The following is an 18,944-nucleotide window of genomic DNA, read 5'->3' on the forward strand; positions in this document are numbered from 1 at the left end:
AATGGTGTGAAATTATGGATAAATAATGTGTGGAACAAGCGACCAGGCAGTATAATGAAGAAACGCAGAAATATATTTCATAGTCATTTAACTGAGAATACTAAAAGTCTTCTAGAAAAAAATAACACAAAAATTGCTGTTATAACAGGTGGTTTAACTTCTATATTGCAACCACTAGATGTCTGCTTGAACAAACCATTTAAAGATCACATCCGAGAAGAGTGGAATAATTGGATGTTGAGTGGTGAAAAATCATTTACAAATGGTGGATCTATGAGCGCTGTGTCACTTGATATATTGTGCAATTTTGTGATTAAAGCATGGAATAAAGTAAAAGTAGAGACTGTAATAAAATCATTTAAAAAGTGTGGTATCTCTAATCTTATGGATGGTATAGAAGATGATCTGTTGTGGGATACTGATGACGTTGAAAACGAAATCAGTTCACTGGATTTGAACTGGGATCCATATGACGATCATTTAAACAATGAATCTGATGAACTATTTTCAACAGATGATGAAGAAAATTAACATGAAAATTGAGGTTAATAATTATTTGTTTTTTAAGACTTACATCTATTGTAATTTATGTAACAAAAAATTAATCTGATTTGTTTATAAACACTGCCTATTTTCTTATATAACAATGTATTGTAACTACCTAAATATTCATCCAAGAAATTAAGCTTTCCTTTTTATACTTTTTATAAGATGATCCATGATTTTGAGGTTTTTTTTGTAGTATTTGAGAGTTGTCTTATACGCCAACATATACAGTAACTAAAGTTCTCCAGAATACAATCCCCTTGCCATTTTCAAACCAAACATTCAGCTAACTATCTTCATCCATTCTCCTAAGGAACAACTTCATCCACTTGCATCCTGGAAGGTATAAAATATAATTTTTAAATAACGGCTTCACACATGCAAGAGAAAGCTAAATAGAATCTATTACTCCTATATATTTCACTCAGTATGCCACGAGCTTCATTCAGGAAGAAGAACCAGTAACAACATTTATATCTTGAATACAAGAACAAGTCATACAGCATGCATTAATATCACGTATCACAGCTGTACAAGTAGAAGGAAACGCTATTAGAGTTAAGAGAAATGAGTATATAAATGGATAATTAATTAAAAATAAGTGTATAAAGTTCCTTTACCTGCAGTTTAGCCTGCTTTAGACAGAATGGCAGATCTGTTAAGATCTGCCTTGAATAACACAAAATTTTTATCTGTATGTCAAGTTGGGACGGAAGACCATGCTCTGGATATTCCTTCACACAGGATTAAATGGAAGTAAACATCATGCTACACAGAAGCTGCTTTAGGTCTGAGACTATTTTTTAATCAGTATGAGCTGATATTGTATCAGTATTGGCTATGAACCTCCCTCCTCTCTACCTCAACAAGTACTGCATTAATTTGACGAAGATCTGGGAGACAGTCATTCTGAAACCATATATATATATATATGGTTTCAGAAAGAAACCATATATATATATGGTTTCTTTCTGAATATTACTCCTTTTCTGTCATAGACAGAAAAGGAGTAATATGATTGAGATGTACAAATTACTGAAAGGTTTTTAATTGATACTGAGGAAATTTTTCAGAAAGACCTTGTGGTGAGAGAACTAGGGATCATCCTTAAAAATTGAGCAAAAGTGTGGTTAGCAAGGATGTGAGGACTAGATTTTTTGCTCGGAGAGTGGTGAACAAGTGGAATAGGTTGTCAGAGTGTTCTGGGTACCATGACTGTGAATGAGTTCAAAGTGAAGTATGATAGATATTGTGCAAATATTGAATAGTGCTTGGCATAATGTTTAGGGCTTCTCTTGATGATGCTACGGACTCCATGGAGTTACCCATGTAATAATACTGTGTAAAACCCTGTTACAAACACTGGTGCAAATGGAGATGAAGCTGTGATATGGTTAAAAGGGTGGCTGATGGATAGATATGAAAGAGTTGTATATGAGAAAATTGAATCCAGGAGAGTGCAGGTGACTAGTGTGATTGCAGGGTTCTGTAATTGATCCACTGATATTTAATTTGTAGATCAATGATATAGGAAATTGATTAAAGAGAATAAATCTGTATGATGTTCTGTTGTTTACTGATAATGTAAAAAGTGGATAAAATGATAGAGTGGCAGGTAATATCGAGTAGTGATATGGACAAATATTCATTTCTTTCATGGAGAATCAGACAAGATATTTGTGCCTGTGGTCCCACAGAAGCTTCTACTGAGGAGGAGGAATTACAGAAGGTAGAATACTACAAAAATACAACCTTAATGCCACGTTTAAATCTTCTGCAAAATGAAAGAACTTAACTCAACTCATTCAAGGATCCACTTCTTCTGCTGGCGCACCCTGGAGTATACATATTTATTACACCTGTAATTTGCCCTATAGGCAAAACAGGACACACAATTCCTATCAAAAAAAAAAAAAAAAGAAACATAAATAGCACATTAAATTTAATAACTATGGTAAATCCGGCCTTTCTGATCCTGCCCCAAATACTCTACATAGAATTGATTGGAAAGGCACCTGTTATTTACATTCACACCAAAACGTGGTATGAATGTAAATTTAAGGTCTGTGAAATTTTTATCAATCACCCCAATCTTAACAATAATGATGATATAAAAATCCCAAGAATATGGAAGGCACGTATTCTACCCACATAGCCTTTTCATTAAAGAACTTACTCAACTCATTCAAGGATCCACTTCTTCTGCTGGCCCACCCTGGAGCATACATATTTATTGCACCTGTAATTTGCCCTATATAGACGAAACAGGACACACAATTCCTATCCAAAAAAAAAAAAAGGAACATAAATAGCACATTAAATTTAATAGCTATGGTAAATCCAGCCTTTCTGATCATGCCCCAAATACTCTACATAGAATTGACTGGACCTGTTATTTACATTCACACCAAAACGTGGTATGAATGTAAATTTAAGGTCTGTGAAATTCTTATCAACCACCCTAATCTTAACAATAATGATGATATAAAAATCCCAAGAATATGGAAGGCACGTATTCTACCCACATAGCCTTTTCGTCAAAGTTAATTATAAATAGGAGAATAAGTAATCCAGGATCTTAACTCTAATATAACAACTGCCATGTTAAATTAGGACACCACTTTCACTCTAATAAAACTATATGAATTTGTTCTCTGATAATGTTATAAATAGAATATAGCTTTTATGTAGTTTTTTTTTTTTTTCCCCACTAGAGTTTGGCCAGTAGAATAATGGTTGATCAAATCATTCTCTTGGCATACTGTTTGAAATGTAGTATAGCTTGTCTCTGTATATATGTGTACTCCAGATGATGACCTTAATATGAAGGTCAAAACACTGGGAAATTGAAGTAATTATTTCTAAGTCTCCATAATTTGTCTGAAATGAATGCTGATCACCATGTAACACTAAAGGAAAGGATGGTTAATTTAAAGATGTGCACAACTTCACATGGAGAGAAGATACAAGAAAAGTCTAATTGACTGTCATTACTGATAGCAATACCTTCATGCTGCGATCACCATTTAGATTTGAGCAGGATAAAATTGATATAATATCATACTGAAAAGAAACGTGTGTGAAAGTGTCAAAAAAATCAGTTGAGCAGCTTTCAGAGGTGAACTGTAGACTCAACTGCACAAATAATATTCAATTAAAAAATGAAAGCATATGAAAACAAGAACCTAACCATGGAGATTCATTGGCAGATAATGAAGAAAACATTGATTAGGTTAGCTAGTGAAGCACATGGGAAAAGTTGTCTGCAAGGATTGAAAAATCAGAACACTATGGTGGACAAAGGAAGTTAAAAATGCATTCAAGGAAAAGAAGAAAGTGTAATGAAAGCACCTGGTGAGTAAGAAGGCATGTGCCCCGAGAGAATATATAAAGACAAATGTATGAAAGCGAAGTAATGTGTAAACTAGTCAAGTCATGAGAATATTGCAGTAAGAACAAAAATACATATCAGGAATGTGGCAAAACATTCTGGAGACTATTAAAAAAGAAAAAAAGCTTAGAAATGGATAGAGACTCATATTATGGGTCTGAGCTGGGTTAGAAATAAAACACCTGATCAAAGACTGGAGACCACAGATATGAAAGTTCTGAGAAACAGAGGAGAAAACTGATGCCATCAATGCCAAAATCATATTACAAAGGAACTTGATATTAGCACACAGGATGTATCAGCAGAGCTAATAAGATGGTATGGTGATTTTTTCCTTGTTCCTGCCCAGATGGCGGGAACAAGATCTAAGTGGATTGATACAGTAAGAAGTGCCTTAGACCAGTGCTTCCCAAACTTATGGATGTAAAAGCCCCTTTTGTAAAAATTAAAATATTTGACTACCCCCCATCGGAAAAAGAAAACATAATAGACATATTATTATTATATTTATTGTATTTATATTCACGATTTTGCATTTGTAAGCTTTTTTGTGCTTCTTATCAATTACTAATATTCATTAAGCACACCGAAATATGCAGGAAGCAAAATTTGTGAACCAACACCAATGTATGATTTTTTTCCCATTAAAATATAAAAAATAACAAAAAAGAAATAATAAATAATAAAAATTAAATATGTTTCTTTTAAGATAAAAAAAAAAAACTACTTAGTCTTAAAATATTTTAAATTTGTTTTCATTATTTCACGGCCTCCCTCAACAAAACTTACAGCCCCCAGGGGAGCAGCTGCCCACAGTCTGGGAAGCGCTGCCTTAAACGATTGAAAACTGAAATATAACATCTGACAATTATTGTCAGATCTTATATTTCAGTTTTCTAAGGAGTCTCTTTAGTCCTGACAGAACAGATTAATTTGGAGAGAAATTGCCAATAGGAGGTTAACAATGATACAAAACTTTTCATCAAGTAGTATGATAATACTTCGTATATTCTTCGAAGATACATATTAGAAATTTGATGATAATATAAAGATCCTGCAGGATGATTTAAATAGACTGGTGGTATAGACTAAGGATAAATGTAAAGTATAAGGTCATACACATTGCAACAAAGATATCACAAGCTGGTACTTTGTTGGAACTGGGCTGCCAGTAAGTGATAAGGCCAGGGATTTAGGGCTAATTGTGAATAGTGAGTTGAGGTTTAGAGGACATACTGAGTTGGTTAAAATGGTTCATCAGATTACCTGGATGTTGAAGAACACTGCACACAAGAATAGGGATGCTATTATCGTTCTCTATGAAGATCACTTTTGGAATGTTGCATGCAAATATAGTTACTTGGATTCCTAGTAGGTGAAGTGATAGAGAGAATCTAGTGGCAAGTCATCAACATTGAGAGACGTCTATGGAATGCTTTCTGTGACAATAGATTGAACATCACTAGTCATAGTTGATCACAGAAAAGAGGGGATATGATAGGAACATTACTTATTAAAGGAGTTTTGTATGATTGATACAGAAGACTACAATGCATGTAGATAGGGAGAGAAAACCAGAGGGTGGGAGGGGATCACTTCTGGAACCTATTTAAGAGGATAGTTAGCAAGGATGTAAGGACTAGCTTTTTTGTAATGGCAATCTATTCCAGAAATGCACCACTTTTCAGGATGGTGAAATTCTGGAATAGATTGTTAGAGACAGTTGAGTGCTTTGTCAATGAATTTTAAGGAAAAGTATGATAGATATTGTATGAACAATGGTTAGTGCCAGCCTCCCATGACAAGTGTTTGACTCCATGGAAATATCTAAGTACGTAACATTTATAAGAATTTATATAATTTAACAAAATGATTTTGTAACCTTTTTTTTATTTTTATAATTAGAATATGCTAGTCAACTCAGATGCAGATGAGATTATTCATCTGAGTGCTCATTTTGTCAGAAGCTATCAACCTTCTGTATTCAATATAGAACTCAGTGCTACACTGGATGATAAAAACTCAAGTGCATGAGGAGGAGGAGCTGCTAGAGCTGAATATGAACCAAATGCATAAAATGAATATGAATTTGGCAATATCGACTGATGGGATATCAGCACAGTTGCTAAGTGTTCAGCTGACCTGGCTGTATAATTTAACTCTCGGTGACAGTTCCACAGGAATGAAAAGAATGTATGATAATTCCATTGTAACTGTCAACACGTCTGCAGTGGTAATGAGATTTTGGGCAAGTTAGTAGGAGATCACACTAAGAAATGCTTTGACAGAGAATCTATACTTTGTAATGAAGGTTTACTAACGAAAGGTCATTTTTGAGAAACTTGCTTACATTTTATAATAGCGCTCATGGTTGAGTTAGACAAGGGGAAATGGATACACTGTGATGCTTTTGGACTTTGCTAAAGCTTTTGACAGGATTCAGCATGGAACACTGTTGCATAAGTTGGAGGATATGAAACTGGATTATAAATAGTTTGGATAAGAGGATGGCCAACTGACATATCAAAAAGTGGTATGAGGGTTCTGCAAGATTTAATGTGACCAGTGATGTAACCACAGGGATTAGTCACTGGTCCATTGTTATTCAATCTTTGCATTAATGACATCGGGAAACATTTAACAGGAGACAAATAACTATTTTGCTGAAGATACAAAGATAGGCAGGGTAATCAGGAAAGCAACTGATATGCAGTACTTGCAAAATGATTGGAATAAGCTGGAATTGTAGACCAATGAAATGGCTATCTATTCACCGTTAGTAAATATATATATATATATATATATATATATATATATAAAGTTATGAACTTTGGTGTAGTGAGATTTCCAAAAGTATATTATACTGATGGGATTTTGCAAGACAACTGACCAGGCTAGGGTTCTTAGAATTTTAGTAGCTAGAAAGTTATGTTCAGGAGTTATACAGCAAAGATCGTAAATACAACTCACAGGATAATTGCAATGCTGAAACAAACATTCACATTTAAGAATAAGGAAGTGATTTTACTTTATGTTGCTCCCACTCATGAAAGGTTATTTGTAAACCTGTAATAAATTTTTGTACAGTGGGCACTTAAGGATTTTATTTCCTCCTTATTTTTATCATTTATGAGTCCCTGGAGGTGTCATACAATAATAATACAGTATATATATATTTTTTAACATAGTCTGGAAACCCTACTTTAGAGTTTCATTTAATGAAACTCTAAAGACTACCACCCTGCTTATTCAAGCCACTTGAATAAGCAGGGTGGTGGTAGTCTCACACTAGGCAATGAAATTCATCTTCTACTTAAAGACAATTACAAACATTCATACCCACGGTGGAATTAGAACCTGAAGCCTGTTGATTGGAGAGCAGATAACCACATAGCCAAACAGGCCAGCAATTTACACTCTACAAATTTACCTATTTATAAGTCTTTGATATGATCTGGACTACTGTGCAACACAGATCTGGTTTTGAGGTAATGCAGATACAATAGAGAGGTTGTAAAGGAGTGTTAAACATAATATTGGGACTGCAAAATTATGAGGACAGGTTGAGAATTTGTAGACTGCAGCTGTAGCAAACAAGAGAAAGATGGGGTAATGTGATAGAGATCTACAAACTGTTGAAAAAGGTTATACAGGATAACAGCAGATGACATTTTCATTTCAAGAAGAGAAGGGTAAAACATCCATGGAAGTTGAGAATAAATAGTCAAGAAAGGAGTGAGTGATCTCTCATAGAGCAGTGTGTGCAACTGGAATGGCTTGCCTCTAGAGGTTGTGAGTTCAGATAGTGTGAATGAATTCAAGGGAAGGTGTGAGTAATATGTGATCTCCCCCTAACGAGTCTGACTCCCTGGAGGTAGGTATCCTGTAATAATAATAATAATAAAACTACTAAAGTCTCAACCAATCTCTACAAGTACAGAGCTATGCTATAAAAAATTCTCTGCAACAAACTTGGAGGTGTCACATAATAATATTAATACATACAAGAGTGGGGGTGGAAGAAGCATTGAACTAACAGCTTTACAAATCCCACATTACTAATTTCTTAACTTTAATTTAACATATGATATCTGGATTTTAATACAGATATCCTGCATGTTTATGCTAACAGATATGCTTAGGTGTTGACAGTTATTCATGACTTATTTTTAATGGTATTAACACCAAATGAACTATTTTATGAAAAGATGTTTTATTAACTGCTTATATTTCACTGAATTTCAAATCAGCATCATCAGAGCACAACATAGCATGTATACGTGACACTGAGTAAGTGAAACAATACAGTTGTAATGGATGAAAGATCTAAAGTTCTATTTTGGCATAATGTTGCAAAAAAAAACAAAAAAAAACAGCTATGTGGGAGTTGCTCTTAAGATAACAGTCTCCCAAATTTTTGGCAAATTAATGCAACCATATTTGTTCAGGTTAGAATTCTTCATAGCCATGGCTGACTCAAAAAATAATATTTTGGATCTGTAATGACGTCTAAATATCACATTCATATTCTTCCATGTAATCCTGTGTGAAGGGGTGTCCAAAGCATGGTCTGCCAGTCCTGACATGCCATAATCATGGTAGCATATGTACTTTTTATGTTCCTCCTGGCTGATGTTAACAGATCTTTCTGTCTGCCCATAGTAGGCCAAGTCACAGGGAACATCATACGCTCCAGAGTGTGCTAGAGGGTGAAGTTTATCCTTAGGCGAGCGGATCAGAGTTGCTAATTTAACACGAGGTTTGAATGTGGTGCAAAGGCCATGTTTCATCAGTACCTTTGGTTACCTTTTCTGCTATATATGAAATAGAAATGGTAATGTTGTGTTCTTGTGTATTAGAGGAGGAAGGGGTAATGGGGCTATGTAGTATTTTATCTATTTTGTAGGAATTGTAGCAGTCGGCCAAGATATTTGAGTTCTGTGAACAGAGCTGTATCATCAGAACAAATGGCTCTGTGTGTTTTTAAAATGCCATGCTGTTGGAATGGATTATGATGCGATTGTTTATGTAGATATCTTCCTGTGTGTGTTGGTTTTCTGTAAATGGAAAAAGATAGTGGTAGCTAAACTACCAAAAAGTAACATACCACATAATGAAATAGCTGCCTTAACTATCTTTTTCCATTTACAGAAAACCAACACACACACAGGAAGATATCTACATAATCACATCATCATCTAGTCCAACAGTATGGCCTTTTAAAAACACTTATACACAGAGCCATTCGTTCTAACGATACAGCTCTGTTCACAGAACTCAAATATCTGTACCATACGTTCTTGGCCAACAGCTACAATTCCTACAAAATAGAAAAATACTACATAGCCCCATTACTCCTCCCTTCCCTAATACTCAAGAACACAACAATACCATCTCTATTCCTTATGTCAGGGTACAGCAGAAAAGATAGCCAACATATTGATGAAACATGGCCTTTGCACCACATTCAAAACTCATGTTAAATTAGCAACTCTGATTCACTCACCTAAGGATAAACTTCATCCTCTAGCACACCGAGTGTATGAAGTTCCCTGTGAACTGTGAGCTTGGCCTACTATGGGCAGACAGGAAGATCTGTTAATCAGCCTGGAAGAACATAAAAAATACATTTACATTCGCTACCATTATTATGGCAAATCAGGACTGGCAGACCATGCTTTGGATGCCCCTTCACACAGGATCCGAAAAAATCTTTTTTTGAGTCAGCCATGGCTACGAAAAATTCTCCTAACCCGAACAGATATGGTTGCATTAATTTGCCAAAAATTTGGGAGACTTATCTTAAGAGCAACTCCCACATAGCTGTTTTTTTTTTTTTTTTTTTTTTTTATAACATTAGGGTGCCAAAATAGGACTTGAGATCTTTTGTCCATTACAATTGTATTGTTTCACTTACTCACAGTTGCATATACATGCTGATATGAAATTCAGCAAAATATAAGCAGTTAATAAAACATCTTTTTATAAAATAACTTGTTTGGTGTTAATACTGTTAAAAATAAGTCATGGACAACATGTTTAAGCTTTTAATGATTTAAGGTAGTAGGGTTCCTGTAGTCTAAAAATTTTTTTCTGTGTGTGTGTGTGTGCTTTTTAACAAATACAGGTATCCCTTGATATATGCGGTTTTGATTAGTGCACAAAAAATTATTGTGACCATAAACTTGATATATGCAGTATCAAATTTGGTTAGTGCAGTCCAAAAAGTTTGAAAATAAGCAAAGCATTAGACTTGGTCAATGAAACAGAGCAGATCACGTGGTACGAGTTGTGCTGCAATGTTAGTAACTCTCTTAGCCTCAGTGCTTCAATTTATCAGCAGAGCATGGCGCGTACAGATGTATTATATGTATTACAGTGTACGTTTACGGCCTATCCGCATATCACGTAATTTTCAAATTATGTAAAGCATTACCCTTCGTAACCATGGCCTCAAAAAAGAGTAATAAACGAAAACTTATTACTTTGGATACTAAAATTGACATTATTAAACAGTTTTGATAACGGAGAAAGCAAAGCAAACATCGGAAGAGCTCTAGGCTTTGGTGAATCAACTATAGGAGCCATTTTAAATAAAGCGACTGAGTACCACAAACAAGGCAAAGTGGCATCTGCATCTTTGAGTATGCAGTATACTAGGAATAGAAGCCCATTAATGATCAAAATGGAAGACTTACTATTTCTTTGGCTAGAAGATTGTAATCAGAACCGTATTCCCATCGACAGCAATAATCTTAGGTGCAAGCATTAAGCTTTTTTTCTACACTTAAAGAAAACAAATATCAAGATGTGACTGCAACATTTTCTGCAAGCAAAGGCTGGTTAGAAAATTTCAAATCTCGACCCAGAATGAAAAAAGTAAAATTAACAGGCGAAGCAGCAAGTGCTGATAAAGATGTTGCAGCCAGATATTCAGCTGAATTAAAGAAAATATTCGAAGAAAATGGGTACGATGATCGTCAAATATGCAACGTAGACGAAACTGGCCTGTTTTGGAAGAAAATGCCAACAAAAACATTTTTAGCAAGAAAATAACAAACCACACTTGGTTATAAAGCATCCAAAGATCGCTTAACACTTTTACTTGGAGGTAATGCTGAAGATGATTTCAAATTAAAGCCAATGCTAATTTATCGAACAATGAACCCAAGGCTTTTAAAGGCTGTAACAAACAATCCCTTCCAGTAATATGGGAATCAAATAAAAAGGCATGACTTAGCAAACAGTTGTTTGAAGAATGGTTAACTTCGCATTTTTGTCCCGCAGTTGAAAAATACTGCAATGAAAATAATTTAGCTTTCAAAGTTCTTTTAGTATTGGATAATGCCCCTGGACATCCCACCTCACTTAATGATTTAAATAGTAATGTGCAGGTTGTATTTTTACCACAGAATACAGCATCTTTGATAGTCTATGGATCAGGGAGTCATTTCTGCATTCAAGGCTTACTATATTAGAAGAACTTTTGCCCAGGCAATTCAAGCTACAACTGGAGATGATCCAATCACTCTAGAGGAATTTTGGAAAAAATATGATATTAAACAAGCAGTTATAAACATTCACGAGTCTTGCGAAGAAGTGACAGCCAACTGTATGAGAGCAGTCTGGAAGAATCTTTTGCCTGAATCTGCAAATAATTTCGTAGTTCTATTAATCCCGTCAATGAAGTTATTGATAATATTGTTTTGATTGGAAGTTCTCTTGGCTTTGAGAATGTCAATTCAGATTATTTTTGGGAATTATTGGAATCACATTCAAAAGAACTAAGTAACGAAGATCTTCTTGGAATTGAACATCAACAGGCATACGAAGAAGAAAAGGAAACTGAAGAAATAGAAGATGTAAAGAAATCACTATCAAAGAACTTGAAGAATTTTTTAATATAATTGAGAAGGCAAAAGAACTTATACTAGAGATAGATCCAAATGTAGAGAGAAGCATGAACGTTAATCACGGTTTAGATAAACAAATTGATTGTTATTGCAAAATCATGGATGAGAAAAAAAAAGCTACCGCTATTCAATTTATGTTAGATAAGTTTTTATGTAACAAATATGTATAAATAATATATATAAATACATGTCACCTTAAAAAATAAATGATGTTTAAATTTTTATATTTTGCAGGATTCATTATAATTATTCCCATTAATTCTTAACCTTGAATAATGCGGTTTTGATATATGTGGTGTCCATCGAGGATTAATTATTATTATTATTGTTCCGGGAAACTCCAAGGAGTCGACAGACTCATCGAGGGAGGCCCTAACATCATGTCAAGAAAAACTATTCGACATTCACACAGTATCTATCATACCTTGCCTTGAACTCATTCATGGTCGTAGCACCCGCAACAGACTCTGGAAGCTTATTCCACTCATTCACCACTCTCCAAGTAAAAAACCTAGCTCTAACACCCTTGTTAACCATGCTCTTGCCCAGCTTCCATTCATGGCCCCTAGTCCTCCCACCACCAGTCATATTTTCAAAAATATCTTCTGGATCAATCTTATAGAAACCCTTCAGTAATTTGAATGTCTCAATCATATCACCCCTCCTTCGCCTATCGTCCAATCTCTGCAACCCACAAATCTTCAACCTATTCTCATAAGGTTCATTCCACAGACCTGCTATCATCTTGGTCACTCGTCTCTGGACCCTCTCCACTTCCTCCCCATCACGAAGAAACCCTGGTGCCCATAACTGGGCACAGAAGTCCAGATGGGGTCTTATCAAGGTTCGATACAGAAGAACAACTTGTTTGTCTCTGCATGTTAAAGTATTTTTCAGAAGCCAAGTGATTTGATGAGCTGATTTAGTCACTTTTGCAATGTGCCCCCTAAACTTCAATTCCCTATCCACCAACACTCCCAAATCCCTGGCCTCATCAATCTCCTGGAGTATGGTTCCACCAATGCAATATACTGCTGCTATTCTTTTCACCCCAAAGTGCATAACCTTACACTTTGCCACATTAAATTGACATCCATTTTTCTAGCCCAGTCCTCCAAACTATCCAAATCATCCTGTGCACTCACAATTGCTCTACCCAACTTTGCATCATCAGCAAACAAATTAACACTTCCTCTCAAATCCTTTCCTATATCATTGATGAACAAATTGAAAAGCAGTGGTCCAAGAACAAAGCTCTGCAGCACACCACTAGTCTCATGACATCTTTTAGACTCCACTCCTGCATAAACCACTGTCTGGTATCTCTCCTTCAACCACCCTCCTATCCATCTCACCAACCCTATATCTATCCCCATCTGCTCCAGTTTACTGATTAGGGTTCCATGTGGTATCCTGTCAAAGGCCTTGGCAAGGTCCAGTAGTATCACTGTAAACCCATTACCCCTATCCAGTTCAGCCGTCACTGTGTTATAAAACGTGAGCAAGTTACTGAGGCATGATCTACCCTTCACAAAACCATGTTGTACTCCATACAATATCCCATTTTCATCTATCCAATCCTGTATTCTTTTCTTGACTAATTTCTCTAAGACCTTGACAATGATTCCTGATATGCTAATCGGTCGGTAATTTACAACAGCAATCTTGGAACCACCTTTATGCAGTGGAACTATTTTCCCCTCTTTCCACCCCCTCGGGACTAACCCAGACCCGAGACTCAAATTAAACAAAATGGTCAAGGGTACTGACAATTCTTTAGCTGCTTCTCATACTACACGAGCCGGTATACCATCCAATCCCACAGATGTATTGACATTGAGGTTATGCAATAGACTACTCACTTCCACTTCATTCACCACAATTCCCGTATAATCTACTGGTTTATTCGTTTCTGCAGTGTCACCACCTGGATGATATATACTTGCAAAGTGCTCACTCCGTAACTCAACTATATCAACTGATTCAGTTACCTCCCTACCATCGGCATTCTTTAAAATCATTCTACCTTTTACTTTACATTTTTCCTTTTACTTGCTACATATCTAAAAAACTGTTTAGGATTCTCTTTAGCCTGCATGGCTAATGTTCTTTCGTAATCCTTTTTTGCTTTTCTTACCACACTCGTCACCCTTCTGGCCTGCGCTTTATACCGTTCATGTGCCTGCCGGTCACCTTTCTCCTTAAATTCCCTGTATAGTTGTTTCTTTTTTTGCAGCTCAAGCTTAATGGTTTTATTCATCCATTTAATCCCTACTTGATTTATTATTCAGACTCTAGGTATATAGTCAGCCATTGCCTCATGCAAACACTTCTTAACTGCCTCCCATGCACTACCAACTTCTACTCCTTGCAGTTGTACATACCATGGCACTGAACCAATCAAACTCCTAAGCTTGTCATACTTTCCAGCCCAATAATTCCACATGTACCCTGTCTTAATTGAAAGTTCCACACCTTTAGCCACTTCCCAAGTCAAGACCCTATGATCACTCTCACCAATTGGTGGCAATGTGATCATATTTGTTACAGCTAAATCCTCAGATGTAATTACTAGGTCAAGCACTCTCTGACCCCTAGTATTTTCCATTACATGCTGTTGCAGATAGTTATCCCTTAATAACTGCATAAAATCCAATTCCTTCCTCCTGTGTGTCCTCTCCTCACTCCAATCAATGCGACCATAGTTGAAATCTCCCATAATAATTACCCTCCTTCGACTCCTTTCTTCTATTTGCTTGTGCATACTGTCACCACCATTTTTTCCATCACCTGGTCTATAGCAGCACCCAATTGTATATTTAGTGCTAGCCACAATCTCACACCAAATGGCCTCAAATGTACTCTTTTCCTCTATCCTGCAATTCAACTTCTATTCTCTTTGGCTGTAGCTCATCAGCTATCATCAACAATACTCCTCCCCCCATTTTATTCTCCCTGTCATTCCTGAACACACTATACCCATCAATTCAATCCCACTAGCTATATCATTTACAGTCAGCATGATTCACTAATACCAATAACCTGTGGTCTGGAAGTGCCAAACATGGCCAAAAACTCTTCCTTTTTGTTCCTAATACTCCTAGCATTAGTGTACATGAATTTAAGACCCCCATTAGTCCCAACCCTACCTTGATGCCTTATATTAACTATCCCACTCTGATTTGTTGTCCTTATTCGCTCGGGCATATTATATCCATTCATACATTCAACTGCCTCCCTAAGGACTGTATATCTACTCCCCCCATCTCTTAATAAATCTAGTTTCCATGAATTTGCACATCCATTACATTCAGCATCATTTTCTCAAGTCTCTTTACACCGTAACCATTCAAATGCAAGCCATCCATCTTATATAGATCCTTTCGCCCATCGAACTCACTCCACACATCCACAAATTCCACACCACTTGTCATACATAACCCACGCATAAAGTCATTCGCAATTATGGCCCTCCTTTTAAACATTTCACTGTCATACCGTGGCAAAACACTAATCATTCTAACTCTCTCACTCTTTTCTTTTGCTACCTCAAACAATTCATTCAGGTCTTCTATCATTTCCATTTTATCTCCTTTCAAATCATTCGTACCTGCCACAACAATCATTTCTTTCACCCTTTCCTTTTGCTCTCTAATAGACTCAGTTACATCCTTTATGGTCGCACCAGGTTGGTACGATTTTGTCAAATCCTCTACTAACACACCTCGTACTAACGAGTCACCATACAGCACTCTATCCTTCATTTTGTTCATGTTCACATTCATACGTCTATTTTTCCTGTCATACCTTTTATTATTGGTTGGTTCATTCAGTCGACTTTTGTTCATGCACTCTAGCTGCTGTTTTGCCCTTTCTATCGCACCATTCAACAACGTGATCTCACTCATTGCATCTATCTCATCTTTTTTATTCTCTGTAAAACCATTAATACTATCATTCACACTTTCTACAGTCACAATCTCACAATTCTCTGGTACAACCTCGCTGTTTCTTGTCATATCCCTATTTTCTTCATTCTGAAGTTTGACAAAAATATCACACTCACGATCAGAAATACACTTCAATTCCTCATTCTCCCTACATTTTCTACACACATTCACTCCTTTATTATCATCTAACCACACTCCGCAAAGCGTACATTTCGCAGATAGTACACTGAATCATCTCCTTTACATTACCGGTCTTGAAAGAAGATGGCGAACCATCATTACTGGCCGCCATTTTTCCTTTATACTTGAGCCATACTTACTAGTAACGTATTTTATCAAATTATAAATTATAAACACCAAAAACACAAATAGACGCACTAAGGTATGCAAGGCAAACAAAACTACGCAATGTTAAAGTAAATTCATCAACGATAACTGAAAATAACTCTTATCTTATCTGGAGCTTTCACGAACACTACACACTACGAATCCCTCTAGTGGCGACTTCCCGACATAGATTATGTTATAAAACACTTTAGTACACTAACTACACTAATAAAACTACAATAATATACTAAAATTACACAATTAAATCTAACAAAATATTAATAAATCAACAAAAATCACAAATCTTTCAGGAGCTCTCCAACAGTATGTCCTTTCACCAGCTAGCCTCGACACCAGTTTCCTAATTAACCGCATATATCAAGGGATACCTGTATATATGGTTTATTTATAGTTTTATAACCTAAATTCACACATTTGTTATTTTTACTATACTATGCTACTAATTTTGAAATGAAAGTGTGCATGCATATTAATTTTTTTCCCATGTCCCTAATTTTCCCTCCAGTATACTAATTAGGTATATTGAATTTAAAATCTTCAATATGTAAATCACTATTTTATTAATGCCAATTTTATGATTTTAGGGACTTGTATCTAATGCCACCTTGGGTTCAACAGTCTTGACTAACTGGTTTATGCAACCAATTCCTGTTAACTGTTCTAAACATATTAATTACTTATCACAGAATATTGGTACTAAGTTTGCAGCTAATCCAGAAGTCCCAGGATTTTTTAGCGTATCTTTTACACTTCCTCGTGGTGTAATGCCTATGGATACTTTTCTAAATCCAGCAGGATGGCACAAAGGAGTGGCTTTTTTAAATGGATTCAACTTGGGACGCTACTGGCCAGTTATTGGACCTCAAGTGACTTTATATGTTCCTGGTTGCCTTATTTATCCTTTTCCAACACCAAATAATTTAACTTTGTTAGAATTAGAACATGCACCTTGTCTAACATCTTCAGAAACAAATTGTACAGCCCAATTTGTAGATAAACCTTATTTAGATGGTCCTACACCTTATGCTGATTGATATTACAGTATTGTTTGTTGCATATTAGTGTTCTAGTTTGGAAAATCTTTTATAAGTTTTGAATAATGGATGTATGCATATTCTGAACAGTATATTATTTATGCTGAATAAGAATGCAATGCAATAGTGTATATTCAGAAAATGCTAACATTTCTATGATTAATAATTATATGTCAATTATAAATTTATATACTATATATATGCTTATATATTATATTTAGTTTGGATGAAATTTTGTAACACTTTGAATGATTTTAATTTGAGACAGCTCAATGAATATTATTTCAGTAATTGTGTGCAGGATAATTGATAACACTTGATACTATAAGAATTGCCACAAGCTGAAATATCTGCTTCCTGCCTCATCAGTTATGAAATATGCCATTTAGCAGTATACTGCTGATGAAAAGTGATTAGTAGTAAGGCAAACATTTCCCTGTTTTGCGAAGTTCTGTACAACCGATCACATACAGTAAATATCTTAATACAGGCATTCTGAATGCCCATCAGAATTTGTTTATAAGAAAAGTGCACCAAAGTGATGGCTGAACAGATAATAGTACTGCCACTGAGTGAAGGAGGGAGTCATGTTTATCTGTATATTGTTTGGGAATAATTATTTTATTCATAATTATTAAGAAAAAAATACTGTGCTACTTTCCTGGAAGCATGTTGGAAAATATGAGACAGCTAGCTTCAGTCCATTCATGGTCCTGCTCTGAATATGAACTTTAACTGTTTCTTTATTTGCTAATTTTTTTCTCCCATTCTTTGTAACAGTCTTCATATACACTTATATACATAAAAAGTTACTCTACACATGCAAATCTAATGCTACGTATTTTTTTTTTCCCCTTACTTTCTAAATCCTCCATCCAGCATGACAGATTCAGTCACTTTGTTCAATTAGATGTAGAGCAGTAAACTTATTAAAAACTGTCTTAACATGCAAAAAAGAGTAGTATTTTGTGATCATTCTAATTTTTACCATTGTTATTTCACTGCTATAATTAGTTTTATTGCTCACATTTCCACCACTTAATTATAAAATGTCATACTCATTTTCAGTCCAGACCTGTTTTATATGTATAATGTGTAATGATTTTAAATTTAATGTAAAAATGATGCAAAAAAGTGTGAAATATTAATGTTAAATGTACAGTTAGTATACCATATTATTCAGATCCTTAAAAGTAATTTTCACAAAGATGTAATATATTGTTATTATGTATGAGCAATGTGGGATTTTTATTTTGTACTTTAAGCAAAAATCACTGCCAAAAAAAAATCACTATTTTTATAACAATATTTTAAAGCTTGGAAGCACTATCTAGTTCTGAATTTAGTTGTAATTTTTTTTTTATTTTAGCAATTAGAAAACCAGAAAAATCACCTGAAATACATAAATTTTAAAATTTATTTTTGTCTGTGCATTTTTTTTTTTGCTTTCATTTTGCTCTGATGACACACGCTATCATTAGTACATATTCTAAATTATAACTTATACAGTAACGAGCAGTTTGCTTGTAGAAGGATGAAACAACACAGTCTAGCACCCTAATGTCCAAACCCATTTTCACTAGTCATGTGGAGAAAAGGCCAAGGGTTTGTGGCAAATTGGTACTGCTACTGTTGCAAATCTGTTTATAAACATAAGAAAATTAAATTCTGCATAAAAAAAATTAATTTCTGAAACAATTTATAAAGTAATTTAATTGTATTAAAATTTAAATTATAATTTTACTGCAACAATTACACCTCT

At 35.1% G+C, this 18,944-nt stretch overlaps 1 protein-coding gene across 2 annotated transcripts in view; it reads left to right on the forward strand.

Annotated features, from left to right (window-relative positions):
- Positions 1–18,601, forward strand: part of LOC150095568 (beta-galactosidase-like) — a 53,853-nt gene extending 35,252 nt beyond the window's left edge. For both annotated transcript variants that reach the window (XM_090410753.1, XM_090410754.1), the window contains exon 3: positions 16,733–18,601. In XM_090410753.1, the coding sequence (XP_090266879.1) occupies positions 16,733–17,182 (450 nt within the window). In that variant the 3' untranslated portion in view covers positions 17,183–18,601. The remainder of the gene's footprint in view (positions 1–16,732) is intronic.
- Positions 18,602–18,944: the final 343 nt, after the last annotated feature.

This window comes from Typopeltis vanoorti, chromosome 20, assembly GCF_054136105.1.
Source record: "Typopeltis vanoorti isolate ZY-2024b chromosome 20, IOZ_Tvanoo_1.0, whole genome shotgun sequence".
Taxonomy (NCBI): domain Eukaryota; kingdom Metazoa; phylum Arthropoda; class Arachnida; order Uropygi; family Thelyphonidae; genus Typopeltis; species Typopeltis vanoorti.